The sequence below is a fragment of the Andrographis paniculata genome, unplaced genomic scaffold, assembly GCF_009805555.1.
Source record: "Andrographis paniculata isolate CXL003 unplaced genomic scaffold, ASM980555v1 Contig32END, whole genome shotgun sequence".
NCBI classification, from domain to species: domain Eukaryota; kingdom Viridiplantae; phylum Streptophyta; class Magnoliopsida; order Lamiales; family Acanthaceae; genus Andrographis; species Andrographis paniculata.
In genome coordinates, this window is record NW_026137565.1 from 4,325,021 (window position 1) to 4,346,511 (window position 21,491).

The following is a 21,491-nucleotide window of genomic DNA, read 5'->3' on the forward strand; positions in this document are numbered from 1 at the left end:
TATATCTATGGCTGATGCTTATTAAACTAATTAATCTAATTTCATGACATAATTATATTTTTATTAAATGAGCTGAATGATTTGAATATAATGAATGAACTGATTTGCAAATAACTCAGTGACGTAGCAAAAATATTTCTATGTTTAATTTATTTAGGGTTTTCTGTATATATGTATTTAATGAAAGTTCCCTTAATTAGTCTGAAGTTCAGTTTTCTTTCTCTCTCTCTCTCATGGTGATGATTGAATGAGGGAGAGAGCAGATGAGGTTGAGATTTTGGTGGGCTCAAGAAACAATTCCCTGTAGGGTACAGACAAATTGAAACCAGAAAGTTACCCATTAATTAAGTTCAGATTGGTACTACTATAACTATTGTAGTTAGAATTAATTAAATCGTAAAAAATTCAATATTATTGAAAAATACTACTTTAAAATTAAAAAGAAGCAAGCCTAACAACTACTTTCAGCTTTTACATACCATTACGTCCCTCGAACTATTTTAGTGTAAACTGTCGAAATCACAGTGCCACTGATGGATTGATGGCTTATGCAGTCTAAGTGTTAGGTCTGTTCACACTTAATAATTGATTAATAAAACTACATACACTGCCATTCACTCAGACTTGCTGTGATTGATTCTTTCTGCTGCTGCTGCTGCTTATGCTTACATTACATTCTAAGTGTGTGCATAATTGATCATCTTAATTTTATTTTTTTATTTAATTTAATTGACCATCGTGCAATGAAGAGAATTCTGATAGAAAAAAGAGTCTCTTGAATCGAAGGTATCATCGTCGCAGGAAGGAAATCTTTTGTTTTGTGTTCGAGGGAAAGGTAATGCCAATTTTTGGGTGTGGGAAATAATAATAATAATAATAATAATGATATATAATCTTATAATGTAAAAGTCAACACTGATTTAACTTCATGATGGACAATACCCCAAACCCCACCCCACCCCACCCCACCCCACCCTCACACCCACTACTGTCTCTATAGTTTTGTTGCTATCATGCTCTCACTTCAATTATTCAGAAATACATACAGAAATAGATACGTGTATATTCTTAATTAGCTTCTTGGTATGCGATATTAATTAGTTTGATTTATTTATAATTTTTAGGTTTTGTTTGGTGCCATTTTCTTGCTTTTCTCTACCTTTTGCCTGAACACATATATTTGTATTTAAGGTAAAAAATGAGTGTGTGTGGAAGCCTGAAAAAGCAAAAGAAAGGGGTAAGGCATGATGTCATTGTAATGAAGACAAGAGAAGGCAGCAGCAGCAAAGCAAAGCAAAGCAAACCCCGGGGTGGGTTGGGGTGGGGTGAGTAATGGATTTACCTTGTCTCTGTCCACACGATTAATATTTAATCTTGTACTCTGCTGACACCATGAGATATTATTCAGCAGCTTTATCGATCCACGGTGGAGAATTCATCAAGCCCACCCCTACCCACCCACCACACCCCACCCCCTCGACAGACTGCTTCTGCTTTCTTCTGTTCCTTCCCTTTCATTTTCTTCACTGACATAGGAATACCTGCACACTTCCTCACGCACGCACGCATACTCCAACATTATTATTATTATTATTATTATTATTAATTTATTACAACAAGTATGTTATAATTCAATATATAGATATATATAGATACAGATACATACATCATCCCTACCAGCTACCTCTAGCTACCTCATGTATTGGATTGATATGATAAGGGACGCAGCACAGTGCTGAAAAATCAGGTCAGATCAGATCAGATCAGCCTGCAGAAATGCAGATATTTTTTTTTAATAATTTTAATTAATTTCAATCTCCAAATAATATGGCCATGGAGTATTTCATCGCCTTTCCCCCACCCCCTGCCACAAACACTCTCGATTTATCAAATCCCCATGAGTTGCAAAACCCACCACTGCACTCAACCCCTCATTAAAAATAACAATACCCTAATTTCGACCCCTCTTCGATCTCATTGGTTTACTTTTAATTTAACTGTGCTGTCCTTTTATACTCCCCCAATACTGTTGATTGATTTTCTTTTTTTTTTATATATTGAAATTAAATTAATTTGTCTGAGTACCTGGGATTTCGCTTCCGTGCTTCTCTCTTCCTGAAAATCATAACTGAACTATATATATATATACATACGTTTCTGTAGTTATTAGGTCATTTGTAAGAGAGGGGTTTTGGTTCCTGAACTTGTCCATGGAGAATTATCATCATCACCACCATCATCATCATCAAAGCTACGAAAAGCATGAGGCATTGCCTCCAGGGTTCAGATTCCACCCAACTGACGAAGAACTCATCACTTACTACCTCTTGAAGAAGGTTCTGGACTGCAATTTCACCAGCAGAGCCATTGCTGAAGTTGATCTCAACAAATGCGAGCCATGGAATCTTCCAGGTCTCACGATATCAATTAATTTATACTACAATATATATATAATATAATTTAGGTCTTAATTAAATCAAAGGTGTGTTGTGTTGTGTTGTGTTGCAGGCAAAGCAAAGATGGGGGAGAAAGAGTGGTACTTCTTCAGCCTTCGCGACCGGAAGTACCCGACCGGGTTGAGGACGAACCGGGCGACTGAAGCCGGTTACTGGAAGGCGACCGGAAAAGACCGGGAGATCTACAGCTCCAAAACATGCTCCCTGGTAGGTATGAAGAAAACCCTAGTTTTTTACAGAGGAAGAGCTCCCAAAGGCGAGAAAAGCAACTGGGTCATGCACGAATATCGCCTCGAAGGAAAGTTTGCTTATCCCTACTTGTCTCGAGACTCCAAGGTACCCTACCAACCCTAACCCATGTTATTACAACATTGATTTACAAAATTCGATTCCATCAAGGTTTTAATTGATTTAATTTGGTGTTATCCAGGGCGAGTGGGTGATTTCCCGAGTGTTCCAGAAAAGCGGAATCGGCGGCGGCGCCGCCACCGCCGGCGGCGGGAAGAAACGCCACTCAGCCGGCTCGACCGCCATTGCCATTTCTGAAGTGGGTTCTCCTTCCTCCGTTTCGCAACTGCCGGCGCTTCTGGAACCTTCCACGGCCTCCACCGACCGCGAGAGCTGCTCCTATCACGTGAAGGAGCACGTGCCCTGTTTCTCCACGCCAGCTCCACCCAGTTTCAGCCACAGCTCTCTCTTCGACCTTCCCCCGCCGCCGCCGCCGCAGAATTCACCTCTGAGTGCGCTGATCTACGGGCAGCTGTCGTCTGATTATTCGCGCTGCTCGAGGAGCAACATGGGAGTGTCGGCATTCCCGAGCCTGAGGTCGCTCCAGGAGAATCTCCACCTACCTTTTCTGTTCCCATCAATGGCGGCGGCTCCGGCCGGCGACTCTTCCGCAGGCGGCGGCGATCAGATGGTGAACTCGATTGCGCCGTTGTTCGGGCAGTTTCCTCCGGCGGAGTATAATCAGAAAGTGAACGCCACAGAACTCGATTGCATGTGGAGCTACTATTAGTTAATTTTAAAAAAATCGATCAATTAATTATCACTGGCAGCTGTTGTGTGTATTATCGTCGAATGTTGCTGTGTTGTGTCTGAATTATTAGCTGTGAGTGGCTCTTGCATTCTGAGTAATTTATTAATTATTATTAATTGATGATATATAATATATATATATATGTTTGTATGTATGATCTTCCTCGATCGAGTTGGGATGTTGGTTATTCATGTCTTGCTAATTTTATATGTGTTTTGATGCGTCGCTTTTAATATTTTTTATTTTATCATATTCTGTGAAGCAGATATTCACTTCTCTAAAGCTAATGTTTTATTTTCTTTTCAACTATATATATTCTCTATATTATGGCTTTTTCAAAATATTAATATAACACAATTTTTAATACTTATTTATTATTTTTATATAATTAATAAATTTCAATGGAAATATATGTGCATGCATATATATATATATATATATTAAGCTCTTATAGTCATATTTTGAATTTCACTTGTGATATTAAGTTTTCATAACATATAATATGAGTTTGTTTGTTCATTGTTTTTGTTCGAAAGAATTATATCTCGTTAATATAAAAAATAGTATTTATAAATAATAAAAAAAAAAATTGTTTAAGCTATGTTGTTGATTTATGATATTTATATATTGTCTGTTCATATTGAATGCGATGCCAATACAATGTTCAATGTTAAATAAATGTGTGTTTTATTGTGTAAAAGTATTGATAAAAATTTGGAAAATTTTATGTGCAATTCAAATCTATGTGAATTTAATTGTGACATATATTTCACACGGATTATTATGAATTTTTAAATTAAAACAGATAGTTTTTATTCTTTTATTAATTTCATTTTTGTTCAGTTTAAGTTTAGAAATATGTGTACAGCCATTCAAAATTTTAAGTTAAGGGTGATTCACATATATGGCTACAAAATTGGATACATATTTTGCATACAAGCAATTATATATAGAAAATAAAATTCGACTGTCTCAAATATTTGAGTATGAAATTTAATAAAAATCTTTACTTTTTACTATTTATAATAAAAGATATAAAAAATAATATACTTTTTACTAAAAATAAAAAAAGAAATGAGAATTATTTTTTACTATAACTTAAAAAAGAAAATAAATATTCTCTCCGTCTCAACTCAAAGTCCATTATTTATCATTTTCGTCAGTCTCACTTCAAAGTATCACTTTCTTATTTTAGTAAAAGTAATTATACACCAGTACCAAAATACCCTTTATTTTTTACCTATATTATAAACATATCATTACATATACAATTATTTTTTACGTAAAGTAAAAATATCAAAATCTCTTACACACTTTTACTGATAAATAAAATACTATTATTTTTTAATCTACTATAAAATCGCAAAAGGACCTCTTTGGATCGGGAACGGAGGGAATATATATTATGTTTGCTTAGTTACAAGATTTTTATTTATAGGAGTATTTAACTACTGTCTCACTATAGTCTATATATTCCTTTGGGTTCGATGATTTGGTAGTGTGACGGTGAACTCGTGATCGTGAGTTATATATTTAAATTTTAGATGTCTTCAGATTTATCTGTCACACATGGTTAGGCCGATGTGATTTGTTTTGTCGAATTTAATTTGCAAAATATTAAATTTGATCGAAAGTTTATCCAAATCGCACTCAATGAGTAGCAGCTGTAGTTTCACATTAAAAAAAAAAAATGTAATGTAAGGTCCAGTGTCTATGCATTTAATCCCAGCCACTCATCGATTTTATATTAGGAGTGCATTTGGCAATTAGTTGATAGCTTTTAGTTGTTAACTTATTCAATTAGTTGTTAGCTGTTAGTTGATTTAATTAGATGGTTTGACTAGCTAATTTAATTAGCGGTTTGTATTAAAGTGTTTGGTATAACAACTATTTGACATTAGTTGTTTATACATAAAATGACTATTAAGGACATTGCAATGTTATTTTCTAAAATATTTAATTTTGTTCATTTTGATTTGAAATTTATGAGAATTTTTTTTATTGATTATTGAAAATTATAAAAATATTATAAAATGTTTATTTTTATTTTTATTATTTAGATTTGAGAAAATTATTTTTACTAAAAAATTATAATTTTTTATTGAAATTATATAAAATATAAAATAATAAATCTTTTGTATATATTTTTTTATTATGTTGATTATTGTTTTAATATATATAAATAAATTAATAACCTTTGTTTTTTCTATTTGATTTAGTTTTAAATTTTGCAAATAAAATAATTTATATGTAATAATTAATAATTATTATTATTTAAAATTTACAAAAATAAAAATATAATTTAATTAATTAAATATATTAAAAATAAATAATAAATACTGCTATAAAAATATATTTATATGTATAAAATAAATAATTAAGTTTTAAGGGTAAACGAGGAATAATCAAAATTAAAATGAAAAATTCTTTCAAAACGTTGGGTATATGAGCTTTTCAGAATTTTTTTTTTTTTTTTTGTCCAAAAAACTCATTCAAAAAAAACTAATTTACCGAACATCTAAATTAGTTTTTTAATTGGTCAAACAGCTAAAAATTGTTCAATAAGCTAAAAGTTTTTCAAAAAGCTATTTCCCAAACATCTTCTAGTTTTCCATGTACATCATGTTATCTTCGTTTAATTGTTGTTTTTCACAAAAGTTTACTTTTTAAGTTATTCAGCTATACATTTTTCTAAAGTTTTATATTTAATACTTCTATTTCATATGAAAATAAAATTATTTATGACTCACTTGTAATTCTAAAAGTTTGCACAATATTTTTTTATGGTTTAAGAATAGCATGAAATTTTTTTGTATTTTAAAACATATTATTCAAAATTCCTAAAAATTGTATAAAATCCCTTTTGTATATTCGAAAATATTGCACATAATTTTCTAACAATGAATTTTGTGCAATATTTAAAAAATATAAGGAAGTCTTTAGACAATTTTAAAATTATCAGAGAAAATTATGCATTTTTAAAAAATATATGATAATAATTTTTTATTGAATATATTAATGTTGATTAATACAAGATAATAGCAAAACTTTAATAAGTACATACGAATAGCTTGAGTCTACATCGTTATGTTTGAAACAATCTTATGTCATAGAACAATTACAGTGTTAACTGAGTTAAATAAGCGTCGTAATATAAATACAATGCATATTTTCGTAACACATGATAATACAGCACATATTTTACAATGCATATATTTTAATTCTACCTACTAAAGTGTTTAAATTGCCCCTTTTTTAACATTTAAAAACATTTTATAAGAAAATATTAACAATCTTTTTGTTTAATATATTTTAATTTAATTTGAAATCTAAATTATCATTATTTTTAAGAATTGTAATCAATAATATAAAGTGATAAAATTTGCTATATAATATGTTACTAAAATATAATTTATAATTTTAAGGATAAAATTAAATATATTTAATAAAAAATAAAAATATATCAAATTATATATATATTATGTCATGACAATAAATTAATTAAATTTTAATATTGCTATAATTAGAAAGGAAGAAAACTATATAAAATAAATTATATTACAATCATTTCTAATAACATTATTAAGGATATTTTGGGTAAGAAAAATAATCATATCATATAATCAAACAAAGTAAATATAATATAATTTTATCTAATATTTAATCACACAAGATAAATGTTTTATTAATTAATCAATCGATTATATAATCTATTGAAATAATCTATTATTATAATACAATCATAAACGCAACCAGAGAATACTATTAATAATATATGGAATTATGATAAAATAATACTTATACGTAATATTTTATAGTATTATTTTATTCTATTGATGATTTAAAAAAAAAAAAATGCTTAATTTGCTTTAATCACTAATACACATGTTATTATAAGAAAAAACCATCATTTCCCTCTCTTGTTTGTTTCTTTGCTTGTAGATTGAAACTAATTTGAAATGATGTGTTATATTTGAATTTTCGTTTAAATAGTATTTTGATATGATATTTTGTGAGATAAAATAATATATTTTTATTAAAAATTATGCAATCTAGTGAGACTCGAGTGATTTTTCCAACATATCTCCGTCGATGTTGTTAAAGGTAAGACATATCCCAACAAGTGTATTGATGAATAGTGTAAGATGTCCGCTGATGAATTTTGAACAAATGGTGTGTCTGTTTGCAACATCGTGCTATGTCGGTAAGTACGATGGTTTGAGGTAAATTGTAGCGCCATTAATCGTCGTGTTTGGGGTGTAATAACTTGCTTTCTAGGCCTATGACCATGTTTATTTATGAGACTGTCGAGGGTTTGAACCGTTTTAAATGCATTAGTTTTATTGTGTCAACACATATTATGTGCATTCTTTTAGTAGATCTCTTTATATCTTTTTTTTTCTTTTTTCTTTTTTTTTTTTTTTGACAAATTTTCCTTTTTGGTTCAAGAAAAACACATCCTTAAATATTTTTATCTAAAAAACATCAAAGCTAAAATATATTCCCTCCATTAAAAAATAATAGTCTTATTTTGTCATTTTCGTCCGTCTCAAAACAATAATCTCATTTTTATTTTTGGTTATTAACTCTCCACTTTTTTATAAAACTATAAGAGCATTTAAGTTTTTTAAAAATATTTTTAGGTTCACTATCAATATAATACGATTATACTTTACTTATTGTATTCATCCCAAATGTCCTAAATATTTTGAGACGGATGAAGTATTAAAGAATAGGCACATTCAATAAAGTGTTTGATCATTCCACACAAGATTTATCTAATTTTAATATAAAATTCAAATGGTTAATCATCTCATATTTATTTAAAAATAATTAATTTATTTAGAAGCGCGCTAGATTTGCAAGGGGGTTGGATCTTCATTAATTAACGAGGATAGGGCAAGGATAGCGATGTCCGTAGGGGGACCAACCTCATGTCTGTACGACCCCCAATTATTAGTTAGGCAGCGTCACATTGAATAAGTAAGTATATACATATGTCTAGATTAAATTAAAGCTAAACTGTTTTTTTAGTCTCGTAACTGGACCTCTTTATCATTTTAGGCTCGTAAGTGGAGCCTGTCGCAAACTAGTTTCATAAGTGAAAAAATTTCGCTGTTTCAGTCCTCCGGCGCCGGAGATGCCCGCGTGGCTCGCCGGAGGTGACGTGTCCGTCAGGTGTCGCTGACCTAGCAGACACGTGGATTTTTTATTTTTTTTTTTCATTTTTTTAAATTTTTTTTAAAACTTATTTTTAATTTATTTTTAGTTTTATTTGTATTTTTTTTATTTGATCCAATTTAAAAAAATAAATAAATAAATAAATCCACGTGTCCGCCAGGTGTCGCTGACCTGGCGGGACACCTGGCGGACACGTCACCTCCGGCGAGCCACGGGAGCGTCTCCGGCGTCGGAGGACTAAAACAGCGAAAATTTTTCACTTATGAGACTAGTTTGCGACAGGCTCCACTTACGGGACTAAAATGATAAAGGGTTCCAGTTATATATGTATAAGGTAACAAGTAGCATACACAATATCACACATTCCCACAAAACTATAGTCATTTATTTAATAAAAACATAGCATTTGAGAATTATTTCACCAAATAATAAAGGAGTAATAAGAACAAAAGATCATGTTCTCAAATTTTTATTTCATCCACTAACCATATATCATCATATGTTCCATGATATTAATATAAGAGGTGTTCACATTGATCCATCCTCAAGCAGTAATAATAATCAACACTTGAGCCTTATTCCTCGACTTAAGCTTTTTTTTAAAAAAAAAAATGGTACTATTTATTTTTTAAAAAATATTATATTAAATATATTTTTTTCTAACAAAATATCAAATCAAATATTGTGCCTATAGTTAGGGGTTGAGTTATTGAGTTGGAAGTTGAGTTGAAATTGATTTATTTAATTAATTTGATATATAATGTAATATATATAAGATTAAAAAAATTAAGATTTATATTTATTTATTTTCATAATTATACTTTATTAAAATATATAATATAAATATTATTTTGTAATCAATAAAATTTATATAATAAAAAATAAAAAAATTATTTATAATTAATATAAATTACTTTTACTAATAAATAAGGAACTTTAAATGTATATAAATATATTTATTTATTTATTCATAGAAATAGAAAATCTTGAATGAATTTTGAGTGAATCTTATATGTATCTTATATGTAGTATTTTGGGGAGGGGGGGAGGAAATTGACAGAGCACACCTCTATTTTTTTTATTTTTTTTAAAAAAATTTTTTTAAAAATTTCAAAAATCTCAAAAAAAAAAACAAACTACTGTTTAATCGGATCGTTTATTTTTATAGCAGAAAATTATAATCGATAGATCAAAGGCAAGTTGGCATACTTTCAAAACTTCACTAACCTCTGGCTCTATGTTGCTGGTAAGCTTTGTCTTCCTTAGTGAGTAGCCTTGGGGAAATAGCCATAGCCATGAGTTCTTGGATCAAAAGCTTGCAGGCATAAGGAATATTCACCTGTAAGACCAAAACATACATATGACAATCAAATCGAACTAAACTAAATCTACTACTCGTTAGTTAATTAGTTACTACATACAATACAATACCTGAACAATGTCTGTCTTGTTCTTGCAGCCTCGGCACTCGAACGACGGTTTCTTCATACTCGCAACTGCGATTAGGCCACATTTCTCACAAACATGAACCCTGTATGCGTCGCTCTGATCGAACAGCCTCTCCTTGAGAAAGTGCGCAGCTCCGTGGGCGATCATGCAGTCGCGCTCCATCTCCCCGAACCTCAAACCACCGTCTCTAGACCGTCCCTCGGCTGGCTGCCTAGTTAGTATCTGCACGGGGCCTCGGCCTCGAGAGTGGATTTTGTCATCCACCATGTGCTTGAGTCGCTGGTAATAAGTAGGCCCGAAAAATATCATTGCGGACAGCAGACGCCCGGTGTGACCGTTGTACATTCTCTCGAAACCGCGCATTTGGAATCCACATTTGTGAAGAGCTTTACTAATGTTGTCTACCTGAATGAAGAAAATCGATTAACCGGTGAGTATATCAAGATATCATCGGGTGATAAGCATATTTAAAATTCAACACTGGGCAGAAAAGCATAGCACACAGCACATTTTATATGTTAATATAATACAATTACAGCCATTAATTAATAGTACTAGTTATAATTACATAAAGCATATACAAAAGTTGATTTTAGCACATACATACTCTTATACAACACACATATAATTATGAACAAACAGCACAAATTAGCATTGTGCTGAATTTTTCAAATCAGCACTAAAACCATTCACGTCGAAAGTAAGATGAAAAACTGAGCACATTTCTTACCGTAACATCGGTGAAAGGCGTGGAATCGCCTTCCTTGCCCATATGCGCCGCAACCTTGCCCATGATGCACTCGATGAGCTGGCCAATTGTCATACGAGAAGGTATGGCGTGAGGGTTAACTATGATGTCCGGCGTAATGCCTTCGATTGTCCACGGCATATCATCTTGTGTGTAAGTCATTCCGATGGTTCCCTTTTGGCCGTGCCGGCTGCTGAATTTGTCGCCGATTTGAGGTATTCGAACTGATCGCATACGTATCTTGACGAACCTTAATCCATCAGCGTTGGTCGTCAATAGAACCTAATTAAAGATGTCATAAATACAGGATATGAACTGACAGTACATAACAATATTTCACACAGACAAACAACATAAAATTTATGTTAATATAATACGATACATCATATGAACTGACAGTATATGACAAGCACATCCTATTCAAGCATACCTGGTCGACAATTCCACTTTCGCTGTGCCGTAAACTTGTGCTGTGATCCTTGTTTGTGAATCTAGCAGATTTCCCTTGAGCTTCCTCCGGAGAAATCGGCGTCGTCTTGCCAATAATAACATCGTCTCCGGACACTCTAGTTCCCTGATACATGTATAATTACGCTGAATGGTTCACAACTTCGCCATTGATCGACAGTTCAAACGAAAGCTAGCGAATAATAGTCATACTCACAGGCGGAGCGAATCCATCATCGTCTAACTTGTCATAAGATCCATGTCGCATACCCTGCAAATCATACAACATTTTTACACTTCTCTTGTAAGAATTACCAGAAAGCTAAAACCAAATTCGAAAAAACTCAGAGAACTAACGAGGGTGCTGTCTCTATTAGGACACCCAAAGTCCTCTTTAACTAGTGTTCCCATCTTCTTCTCTTCATCCCTACGAGAGAGACATAAATTCGACGAAATCGAATCTAGAAACTATGGCTGAATCGGAAAAAGTAGAGAATGTAACCTATATGACCGGAAGAATAAGGATCGAAAGAATCCACGATCAATCGAAGATTGGTTCATGATAATAGAATCTTCTTGGTTGTATCCAGAATAGCAAGCTATGGCAACAATAGCATTCTTGCATAAAAAGAACACACTGATTACTTCATCATCAACACATTAGAATAACAAAAAATGAAAGTAGTAAGCAATCCTTACTATGCCGGCAGGAAGCTGTCGAAAATGCAAATGTTCCATAGCACGAGTCGTGACGAGAGGCTTTTGGGGATAGTAAAGAACATATGCTAATGTATCCTGCAAAAACAAACATCGTATGATCGAAGAAAATGTAGAATTGAGCAATGTCGACAAAAAGTTTGAAACTAATCTTCACCATTCGTAGTTGGTAATTAGTAACATATATTCCCATCGCTTGCTTCCCCATTGCGGATTGATATGTGTTACGAGGGGACTGCAACGAATCGAGGGGTATAAAGATTAAGTTCATAAGAAACTCGAGAGCTATAACACAATGTCGAAGCAAAGAAACCTGATTGTGATCAGGAAATGGTATGATCGAAGCGCAAACGCCTAACACCAACGACGGATGGATTTCGCAATGAGTGTATGTTTCAGTGTAAGCATCGCCTGAACTTCGCCTCGAATTGACAAGATCCTACAAAAATTCAGCTGCAGATATTAGAACATTGGACCCTTAACAAGAGTGAATCGTAGGCTACTTACATTTATTGTCATCGATATCATTGTAGTCTCCTCTTCTGATGCATCAATGTATTCGACAAATCCTTTCCCGACAATATGATGCCAACTGTAGTCATCAGCAGACTCCTGAGAGACAGAGATCAACACCAGAAACAGAGTAAATCATCGACAAGGACATTGCAAAATCAAGCTTCGATTTAAACCCACCCGTTGCTGCAATGCAAGAATGTCCTCCTTCTGTATGAGCAGCATTTGGTTTTCGACGATGAACAAAGGACGGCTGCAGCGACCATAGTCTGTGTACAGCCGAAGCTCCCTAAGACGAATATCATGGATAATTCCAACCTCTGTATTCACATCGATCTGTAAGACATATACAAGCAATCAAATTTTTATTCATGGTGATATTCACTACTAAAACTAAACATCAAAATATGATATCATTAGATTGTAGAGAACCTGTCTTCTTAAGTTCCTCAGAGTCTTAACGAGTCGCTCGGGGTTACGGTGAATTCCAACCCAAGTACCATTAACGAATACTTTGGTAGCTTGAGGAATAACAGCTGGTGATATTTCCTTAAAAAAAAATAGATAGAATCAATATTGTGAGCAAAGAAGTTCAAAGAAATTCCAGAAATTCTTCGACCTCGAAACTCTCTGTACTCCATTCTTCCAAGAACTCCAAAATCGGATGTGCTGCTGATCCTACTGTTATATACACCATAAGTGCAAGATTCTTCACCAGTCCACAAGCCTGTAATAAAACCATCAAAAATACAAACACCGAGGAATAATCGAAACCATTTTAAACTGATAATGTAAGTATGTAACAGCAATCTTGCATAAAAACTATACTTGTCCCTCCGGCGTTTCTGCAGGACACATCATTCCCCAATGCGAGTTATGAAGCTGCCGGGGTTTAGCCAGTTTGCCTAAACACAAAAGATGATCATTAAAGGAAACACAAGATTTTTATGACCATTGCAACAACATGAAAAGGCTCACCCTCTCGACCAATAGGTGAGTTTAGTCTGCGTAGATGAGAAAGTGTCGATGCATATGTCAAACGGTTCAACACCTTATTACAGAGAAGCATGAATGTTACTGTAAGACTAATGTAGTAAGGATCGAATATACCAAGACAACAAAATCGAACCTGGGAGACTCCTGCTCTAGTACCGGCTGCATTCGCTTGTCCCCAGTTTCCTGTGGCAAGAGAATACTTGAGGCCACTAGTGATCGTTTTCGCTTTGATTGCGAATTGCAAATTCACATCCTTCCCATTATCAACACACTGTTTCATTCATATGGATCCATTAGTTATGCAATTGGAAACTTCATTCAGTACAAAGAACTAATTATACTAAAGTTGAGATGTTACTAAACCTTCTGCACATAAGATCGAACATCCCTCGTCAATTTTCTGAATAGCTGCATTCAATGAAAGGATGAACTCATTGAACTCTGTCCTCTGAACCAATCAATGGTATCTAAAAAAAGTGTAAACATTCGAACCATGCGAAATAAGCCTCCTAACAAGGAGCCAGCAAGATCGAGCCTCTTATTTCCATAGTGATCACGATCATCCTCTGCTCTTCTTCCAAGTGCACAAAGTAATAGTCTATTAATAACATACCTGCCGAAACCGAAACAAGTTTACTCATGATACCTAAAGAGGTTAATTGATCAAAGAAAAGGTTTAGTACCAACCCAAAATAATAAGCTTTCTTAGTTTCACAGTATTCCTCAGTACCGACATGCGGAAGCATCTCTCTTTGGAGAATTTCTTTCGCATACCTATCAATAGATACGACGATATTCATATTCCCCTTAAGCATCAGAACATAGTAATATGGATTCATACTTAATTCTTTTTTCTTTTGTAACGGCTACGGTAGAACCTCTCTTGCCAATGTAGTCAAGAGCAACCTACAGAAACAAACTTAAGATATCAATAATGAAGAACATTGTATCTTCTGCACTATGTCTTCGATAGAAATTATACTTGTTGATTTTGTATAACAAATGCCTCCTCCAAAGAAGGCCGGAGTAACTCCATCATCTGCACATCACTAAAATCATAGCAGATATGTTCTAAAATGTCTTTATCTGCCACAAAACCTAACGCGCGAAACACTATAATTATCGGTATCTCAGTTCGAATGTAGGGCAGTGTAGCTCGAATGTACTGACCAGAGGTTCCCTGCATTTTTAGCAAGAATTATGAAACAAGAGTGTATCTTAAAACATGTGATTAAGGTAATATAATATAAATACATATATATATGTATATATATATATATAACATGAGAAATATTAACAGAACAGATTGAAATTTAGATACCCCCTTTGCACCAGGTCTTGAAAGCATTCGAACAAACATGCCGCTAGGTGCCTTGTTTTGGAATTCGCCAATGGATCTAACTTCGGCAACATAAGCGTATTTGTTCGGCTGGCGCTTCTTGAAAACATAAACATGATTTGTGCTCATCTTCTCTTGAGCAATGAGAACTTTTTCACTCCCATTTATTATAAAGTATCCTCCCTGATCAAACGGGCACTCCCCCAAATCTGTCAAGTCTTTTTCTGATAGATTGTACAAACTACAATAACTCGAGCGCAGCATTATCGGAACCTACATAATTCAGAATACCATAAGCAAGATGTCTACATCCCTGGCTGTGATAATACATATTCAGCTCAAACTCAACAATAATATAGATAACCTTTCCAATGAAAACTTTGGTGAACTCTTGAGTCTCTGCAACCTCTTCGCATTCATGCCCTTTTCTCACGACTTTCTTCGTGACGTCCACGTACAATGGTGATGAGTATGTCAAGTTCCTCAACCTCGCTGCTTTCGGATACAGAGTGTTGGTTTCGCCATCGGACTCTGTCATCATAGGCTTGCTAAGGTATATCTGACTAAATTTGATTCTGTATACAGTCTGGAAAGCAAACATGGAAAGTAAAATTTAGCCCCAAATTAAAAGTAAACGATGAAAATAGGCAATAGACTACATGTTCAAGCCACGATTCTGTAGGAATTTATGATCCTCTTCATGGAATTCGCAAATTATAACACTTCAATTTTTTTACTATTCTCGAAACAATTCAAATCCCCAAAACAAAGCTAAACAAGTTCTACTGCAATTCGAATGGTTAATAGAGTAAAAGGAACAATTTCTATAAATTACCTCGACAAAATCGGATGATCGAGCGGGATTGTGCTGGGACTCGGGACGGATCTCGATGTGAGCGGACTCGTCGACGATCTCCTGCATTGTGTTCTGTATGAACTCATCGAAGGAATCCAATTGCTGCCTCACCAAGCCCTTCTCCTCGAAATAAGCACTGATCACAGCCCATGCATCCTCCTGCGATATCTGTTTCGATTCCATGTCTTCTTCTTCCTCCAAATTCTCATCCTCATCATCTTCATCCTCCTCATGCAAATCCACCACGTGATGGCCCGGATTCGGGTCCGAGTAGTTATACGCACCTCCATACATTTTCGAAAAGCCAAAAATGAACGAACGTATACTCAAAAGAAAACTTAATCAGCCTGGAACTTGGTGAATAATCAATACAATCTTTCTATTGATGATGAATGATTGATCGATCAAAACCCTCAATCGGCGGGCCGTATTGGTTTTGAGTGATGAACCCTGGCGGCTTCAGTTCAGCACACAATAAAAGTATTAAGTAGTACCTGTTGCATGAGATGATCCAATTATCTATTTAGCAAAGCCCTAGAATGAGTATTAAGATTAAGCTTTGGATTATGAACTATCATGTCAAATACGTTAGGGAATTATAAATTTAATTTATAAAAATAAATACTTTTGATATTTTACCACAGTAGAAATATATATATTTATTATATTAATAAAATGCAGCACATAAAGTAACAAGCAGTAGTACATTTTAAAATATTTTATTGAAGCACTTATATTATTTGGCGAAGTAGCTACGATTACATTACAATAAATATAAATGTAATTAAAATTTAAATATCTAATCTACTTTGCAAATAGAAGTACAGTGAAAAACAATTAAAGAAATGCAATGAAAAAAAATAAAAATAAAAAATGAAAAGCAAGAAAAAACTGAAAGAAAGAATATGGTGTGTAGCGGCGGCTGGTATGTTAAATTGTAGGGTTAGATTTTGTTTTTAATGTATATAATATATATATATATATATAATATTTAAAATTAATATATTATTATGAAAAGTGGTGAGGCAAAATTAAAATAGAGGCGGACAAATAATTGGATTTGAATTAATTAATAAATTTGGGGGGCAAATTTTCTATGTATTTGAAAATAAAAATAAAAAACTTTTACATATATAATAAAAAAAGAAAAAAAAAGCTTCGTAGAGGTGGCAAAACAGACTGGTACGATTTTTTTGTTTCGGACCGACCCAACCCGATTATATATTCAAATTGGACAGGCACGGTCCAGTTTATAGTCATGACGGGCCAAGCACGGCCCGAATTATTTCGAATCTATTTTTTTTAGGCCTAAGCACAATTCTTTTTGAATCAAATTTTCATGTTTATGCTTATTTTTTTGCCAACTCTAAGGCTTAGGGATCATTATTATTTTTATATACTCCTTTTGTCTCAATACAACAGTTCTGTTTACCATTTTTTACCATCTTAAAATAATAGTCTCATTTTTATAAATAAATAATAGTATTACTATAGAATTACCCTTACATTTTCATTATTATTCCACAATTGCCACTATTTTTTATACTAATACACCACAAGGATAAAAAATCTTTTACCTATATTTTTTATCTACTATAATATAATATCAATATTTTTTAGATCTCGTGCGAAACACAGGGGACTGAATGAGTATTAATTAAAAGTATCAACATGATACTGATTTTTCGATCAACACTATAATCATACAGTTGTACTTTAAATAATTAGTTATTCATTATAATAATGAATGTAAGATTGGATATTAATTATGAATATTAGTATAAATTCTTCGGCTTCTTAGCTTCTTTCTACTTCTTTAAGTAGTACTATCATATAAATATTAATTTACGTAAAAAAATAAATTAGACTTTAGAACTGGACAGATATAATACAATTACTCATATCACATCCCGAAAATCAATTCATTCAAAAATGAAGAAAGTCGAAATCTCTGACTACTACAAAATGCTAGAAAATTAAAAAATGCAAAAAAATTAAAGTGACGAATCCAAATAATTCCCGAAAATTTGTATATGATTGAATATCTTTTTTCTTGTGGTGAATTGAATATTTAAAGGAGATCAGTTGGGAGGTATATATGTTATTTATTATGTTTTGCAATAATATTTATTGTAAATTGTATTAACAATAAATAAAAATTGGATGAACATGTAGAATATTTATGAATAAATATGTATAAGAATTTCAGAACCTTTTTTATATTGGTGTGGAGATCCCATCCTTAGCACTAAAGTAGTTAAGTCTGGTGAATAAATGAACGCAGAAGCAAGAATAACTTGATGCAGGAGATTTTAATTTATTCTCTTTTATTTTTACCTCATTTTAAATCATATATAATTTCTTAATTTTCATTTAAAAAATAATAACCTCAAGACACTGTGTGTGTAAATATATAATGTAAAGTATACCCTTTGTTTATTACTAGCATCACTTTGCTTTTCTAATCAACTCACTCCAAGAACATTAAATAAAATATAGCTCAATTTAGAGAGAGATTTCTATAGTTTAATAATAATAATAACAATGATAAATATGGACCACTCAGATTAAAAATAAATAAATATTTTATTGAAAAAATTAAAGATAGTTAAAGTATTTTTAGAAATTTAGATAAAAATCGAAGTAAATGAAAAAAAGACGGTAATAAAGTTAGTGATATTTGTTATAAATAAGTGTTGAATGCAAAGTAGTGTATTTGTTGTGAATAAGTGTTGAATGAAAAATAGTAATTAAATATTGATCTGTTGATTTTTTACCGCCCAACCTAAAAAGAAAAGTGATAATAAATTTTACGGAGGAGAAACTACTAAAATTTTTAAATAAGAAGTTGTCAATATAAACTAACAACAATAAATAGAGATTGATAGATGACATAGTTAAGAAAGCATTCCTACAAAAGAAATGAACCAAAATCAAAGAGGACCTAATCACGATGCACTCTTCAAGCTCACCATGGCCAAGAGGTGGCGAGAGGTGGCCGAGATCTACCGGCGGCAGCCGGCCGCGCATACTGCCAAGCTCACCAAATCCGAGGAGACGGCGCTGCACATTGCCGTCTCAAGTTACCACTCGAAGCACCCCTCAAGCTCGGCGCACGTCGAAGAAATGATCGATCTCGTCGAAGGCCAAGTGTTCACAATGCAAAATGTCAAAGGAGATACCCCACTCCATCTCGCCGCAGCCGTCGGATGGGTCTCCGTCTGCGCACGAATCGCTGCAAAAAATCGCGAGCTCATTCACATACGCAACGAAAATGGTGAAACGCCATTGTTCGTCGCAGCGCATCATGGGAATCTGCAGTCGTTCCTCTGTCTCCACCAGGAGCTGATCAGAAATTCCGCAAACAATGGCGAGCTGTCGGTCGAGGCTCTACGTCGACGAAAAGATGGGAACACGGTTCTCCACTCGGCCATTTCCGGGGAATATTATAGTAAGAGTCTCAAATTTGATGCTGATCTGTTTTAGCTTAAGCTTTTAGGTGAAACGATCGTGAAACTGACTTATTTGACGAAATTAATTTGTTCTCATCGCAGGATTGGCTTATCAGATCATCATCTACTACCCGAAGCTTGTGAATTCGATAAATGTCGAGGGAGAATCGCCACTTCATGTTTTGGCGAGGAAGCCTAATGCATTCAAGAGCTGCAGCCATTTCGGATTCTACGACTCCTTCATCTACTATTGTAAGAATGTCTGTCGTTTACGCGCGAATTTAGCATTTTTTGCGACGTCATGGTGCTAATGGAAACCATGATTAATCATCCAGGCGTCTTTGTCGATGAGCTGAAGGAGGAGAAATATAATCCCAGCGCACAGAGTAGTTATGTGCCGGGAGGCGAAATCAACCTCCCGGAAAATTACAGAACCTGTGTGGACATCTTCTTTCTTCTTTGGTCGCCAATTATGAAAAGCTTTTTAGGTAAATGAAGCAACTTTTGCAGCTCCCTTCGCTTATGTTAGAGATTTTTTTCGACGTGTCTTTTTTCGTTGAAGCTGGTTTTCCGAGATTCAAAAGACGAAATAGCGATTCGATTGATGAAGAGAGGCAGAGACAGAATGAAAGTATGTACATTAAAGTTCTTTAATAGCTTTTAAATTCATGTCTGCATCGAGAGCTCAAAGATTGAGTTCTTCGATTGGTTTTTGGGCTTATGTTTCCAGGTGAAGAGATAAAACGAGAGAGGAAACACTCGTATCCTCCGAACTACACGACTTGTGTCCTGATTTTCAAATTTGTGACGAAGGTCGTCTTAACCATTGCTGGAGTAGGTTAGTAGTTACAAGTTTTCTCGACTTTTGTCGATAGTTTCATCGATTGTTATTCGCTCGCTTAAGTTTGCAGGATTTTGGAGGATAAAGAAGATTCGGGACAAAAAAGAACGGTACTCGCACGCATACCAAATCATGAGAAAAATGATCGAGAACGAAGCGGGATACATCTACGAGAACACCGGGGAACGCCCACCGGAGAGAGACGAGCTCGATCATTTGGAAAGCATTCCGAATCTTTCCGACGATCACAAGGAACAGAGTGAGTGGATTAGTTTAGTAGATATATATTCATTCGAGCTTGTCAATCGACATCTTTGTAAGTCGGGGAAATGAAATTTTCGATGCAGTTAAGGACACGGCATTGTTAGTTGCAGCAAAAATGGGAATCCCGGAAATGGTGAAGAAGATAATCAGCAAATGCCCGGTGGCGATCGAGGACTTGGACGCTAACAAGAAGAACGTGCTGATGCTGGCGGCCGAGAATCGACAAACTAGCGTCCTCGACTATCTTCTATCGATCAATCTCCCCGAATACATGTTCCATCAGATCGACGACGAGGGTAACAGCATCCTTCATCTTGCCGCGATGATGGGAGCTCAGCAGCCGTGGTCGATCCCCGGCGCTGCTCTGCAGATGCAGTGGGAGATCAAGTGGTACAAGGTAGTCAAAATCAATCATTTTTTTTTTCTAAAAGAAGGATTAATTCAGTCGATTATTGTTAATTCGATCCGATGCAGCATGTGAAGCGATCGGTTCCTCCCATGTCTTTCACGCTAAACTCGAAGCGCGAAACTCCAAGAAATGTCTTCACGAGAACGCATCAGAGTTTAGTGAAGGACGGCAACGAATGGCTGATAAAAACATCCGAGTCGTGCTCAGTTGTCGCGGCGCTTATCGCAGCCGTATCGTTTGCCACGGCTGCAACTGTGCCCGGCGGCCTCGATCAAACGACGGGATATCCGATCCTATGGTATCAAGAGGCGTTCCATATCTTCTCCATCGCATCGTTAATGGCGCTTTGCCTATCTGTTACAGCGCTTGTGTTCTTCCTCGCGATCATCACGTCGCGCTGTGAAGAGCGCGACTTTAAGAAGAGCCTCCCGACTAAGCTGTTGATGGGGCTGACTTCACTCTTCGCCTCAATTGCTTCGGTCCTTTTATCTTTTTGCGCAGGACATACTCTTATTCTTAGTGAGAAGCTTAAGTACGCAGCGTGGCCGATTTACGCCGTCGCCAGTTTTCCAGTGACATTTTTCGCCGTTGCTCAGCTGCCTCTGTATTTTGATCTTCTTTGGGCTGCCTGCCGGAAAGTTCCCCTTCGCAGCTACAAAGTGTTCTATTAAAGAACTCATTTTTCTTTAAATTTCAAAAATCTCCAAAAACTTGTATTTAAACGAAGCCGAATTATTCATTTCGGATTTCTTTGGTGTTGAATTGTTTATGCAATGAAATAAAT

General features: G+C 34.3%; 3 protein-coding genes across 3 annotated transcripts; 2 read left to right on the forward strand and 1 right to left on the reverse strand.

Moving 5' to 3' along the window:
* Positions 1–1,413: 1,413 nt before the first annotated feature.
* LOC127247374 (DNA-directed RNA polymerase II subunit RPB2-like) lies at positions 1,414–16,035 on the reverse strand. Its single transcript, XM_051269204.1, has 26 exons — positions 15,721–16,035; positions 15,250–15,471; positions 14,868–15,158; positions 14,529–14,726; positions 14,388–14,452; positions 14,234–14,320; positions 14,039–14,159; positions 13,910–13,954; positions 13,680–13,817; positions 13,529–13,601; positions 13,379–13,455; positions 13,170–13,277; positions 12,983–13,099; positions 12,731–12,886; positions 12,545–12,649; positions 12,351–12,476; positions 12,195–12,272; positions 12,020–12,115; positions 11,823–11,938; positions 11,678–11,747; positions 11,538–11,591; positions 11,304–11,447; positions 10,856–11,155; positions 10,108–10,530; positions 9,929–10,015; positions 1,414–1,521 (listed from the first exon to the last, which is right to left on the reverse strand). The coding sequence occupies exons 1-26, from the start codon at positions 16,033–16,035 to the stop codon at positions 1,414–1,416; spliced, it is 3,720 nt and encodes a 1,239-aa protein (XP_051125161.1).
* On the forward strand, positions 2,165–3,539 carry LOC127247811 (protein CUP-SHAPED COTYLEDON 2-like). The gene is made up of 3 exons (XM_051269839.1): positions 2,165–2,412; positions 2,509–2,792; positions 2,887–3,539. The coding sequence occupies exons 1-3, from the start codon at positions 2,211–2,213 to the stop codon at positions 3,472–3,474; spliced, it is 1,074 nt and encodes a 357-aa protein (XP_051125796.1). The 5' UTR covers positions 2,165–2,210; the 3' UTR covers positions 3,475–3,539.
* Positions 16,036–18,655: 2,620 nt separating the features above from the next.
* LOC127247155 (uncharacterized) lies at positions 18,656–21,477 on the forward strand. Its single transcript, XM_051268892.1, has 8 exons — positions 18,656–19,192; positions 19,296–19,445; positions 19,529–19,681; positions 19,756–19,824; positions 19,924–20,031; positions 20,105–20,293; positions 20,382–20,695; positions 20,773–21,477. Exons 1-8 carry the CDS (start codon positions 18,664–18,666, stop codon positions 21,376–21,378), a joined length of 2,118 nt encoding a protein of 705 aa, XP_051124849.1. The 5' UTR covers positions 18,656–18,663; the 3' UTR covers positions 21,379–21,477.
* The last annotated feature ends 14 nt before the right edge of the window (positions 21,478–21,491 follow it).

What these genes read in the sequence shown, in the direction of transcription:
- LOC127247374 (XM_051269204.1), bottom strand. Translation starts at nt 16,035, where the DNA reads ATGTATGGAGGTGCGTATAACTACTCGGACCCGAATCCGGGCCATCAC. An exon ending in TGATATCGATGACAATAAAT is followed by an intron (nt 12,477 to 12,544) that starts GTAAGTAGCCTA and finishes GAATTTTTGTAG; the next exon opens with GATCTTGTCAATTCGAGGCG. An exon ending in CTAATTACCAACTACGAATG is followed by an intron (nt 12,116 to 12,194) that starts GTGAAGATTAGT and finishes TTGTTTTTGCAG; the next exon opens with GATACATTAGCATATGTTCT.
- LOC127247155 (XM_051268892.1), top strand. Translation starts at nt 18,664, where the DNA reads ATGAACCAAAATCAAAGAGGACCTAATCACGATGCACTCTTCAAGCTC. An exon ending in AATTATGAAAAGCTTTTTAG is followed by an intron (nt 19,682 to 19,755) that starts GTAAATGAAGCA and finishes TTTTCGTTGAAG; the next exon opens with CTGGTTTTCCGAGATTCAAA. An exon ending in CTTAACCATTGCTGGAGTAG is followed by an intron (nt 20,032 to 20,104) that starts GTTAGTAGTTAC and finishes TTAAGTTTGCAG; the next exon opens with GATTTTGGAGGATAAAGAAG.
- LOC127247811 (XM_051269839.1), top strand. Translation starts at nt 2,211, where the DNA reads ATGGAGAATTATCATCATCACCACCATCATCATCATCAAAGCTACGAA. An exon ending in CGAGCCATGGAATCTTCCAG is followed by an intron (nt 2,413 to 2,508) that starts GTCTCACGATAT and finishes GTTGTGTTGCAG; the next exon opens with GCAAAGCAAAGATGGGGGAG. An exon ending in ACTTGTCTCGAGACTCCAAG is followed by an intron (nt 2,793 to 2,886) that starts GTACCCTACCAA and finishes GGTGTTATCCAG; the next exon opens with GGCGAGTGGGTGATTTCCCG.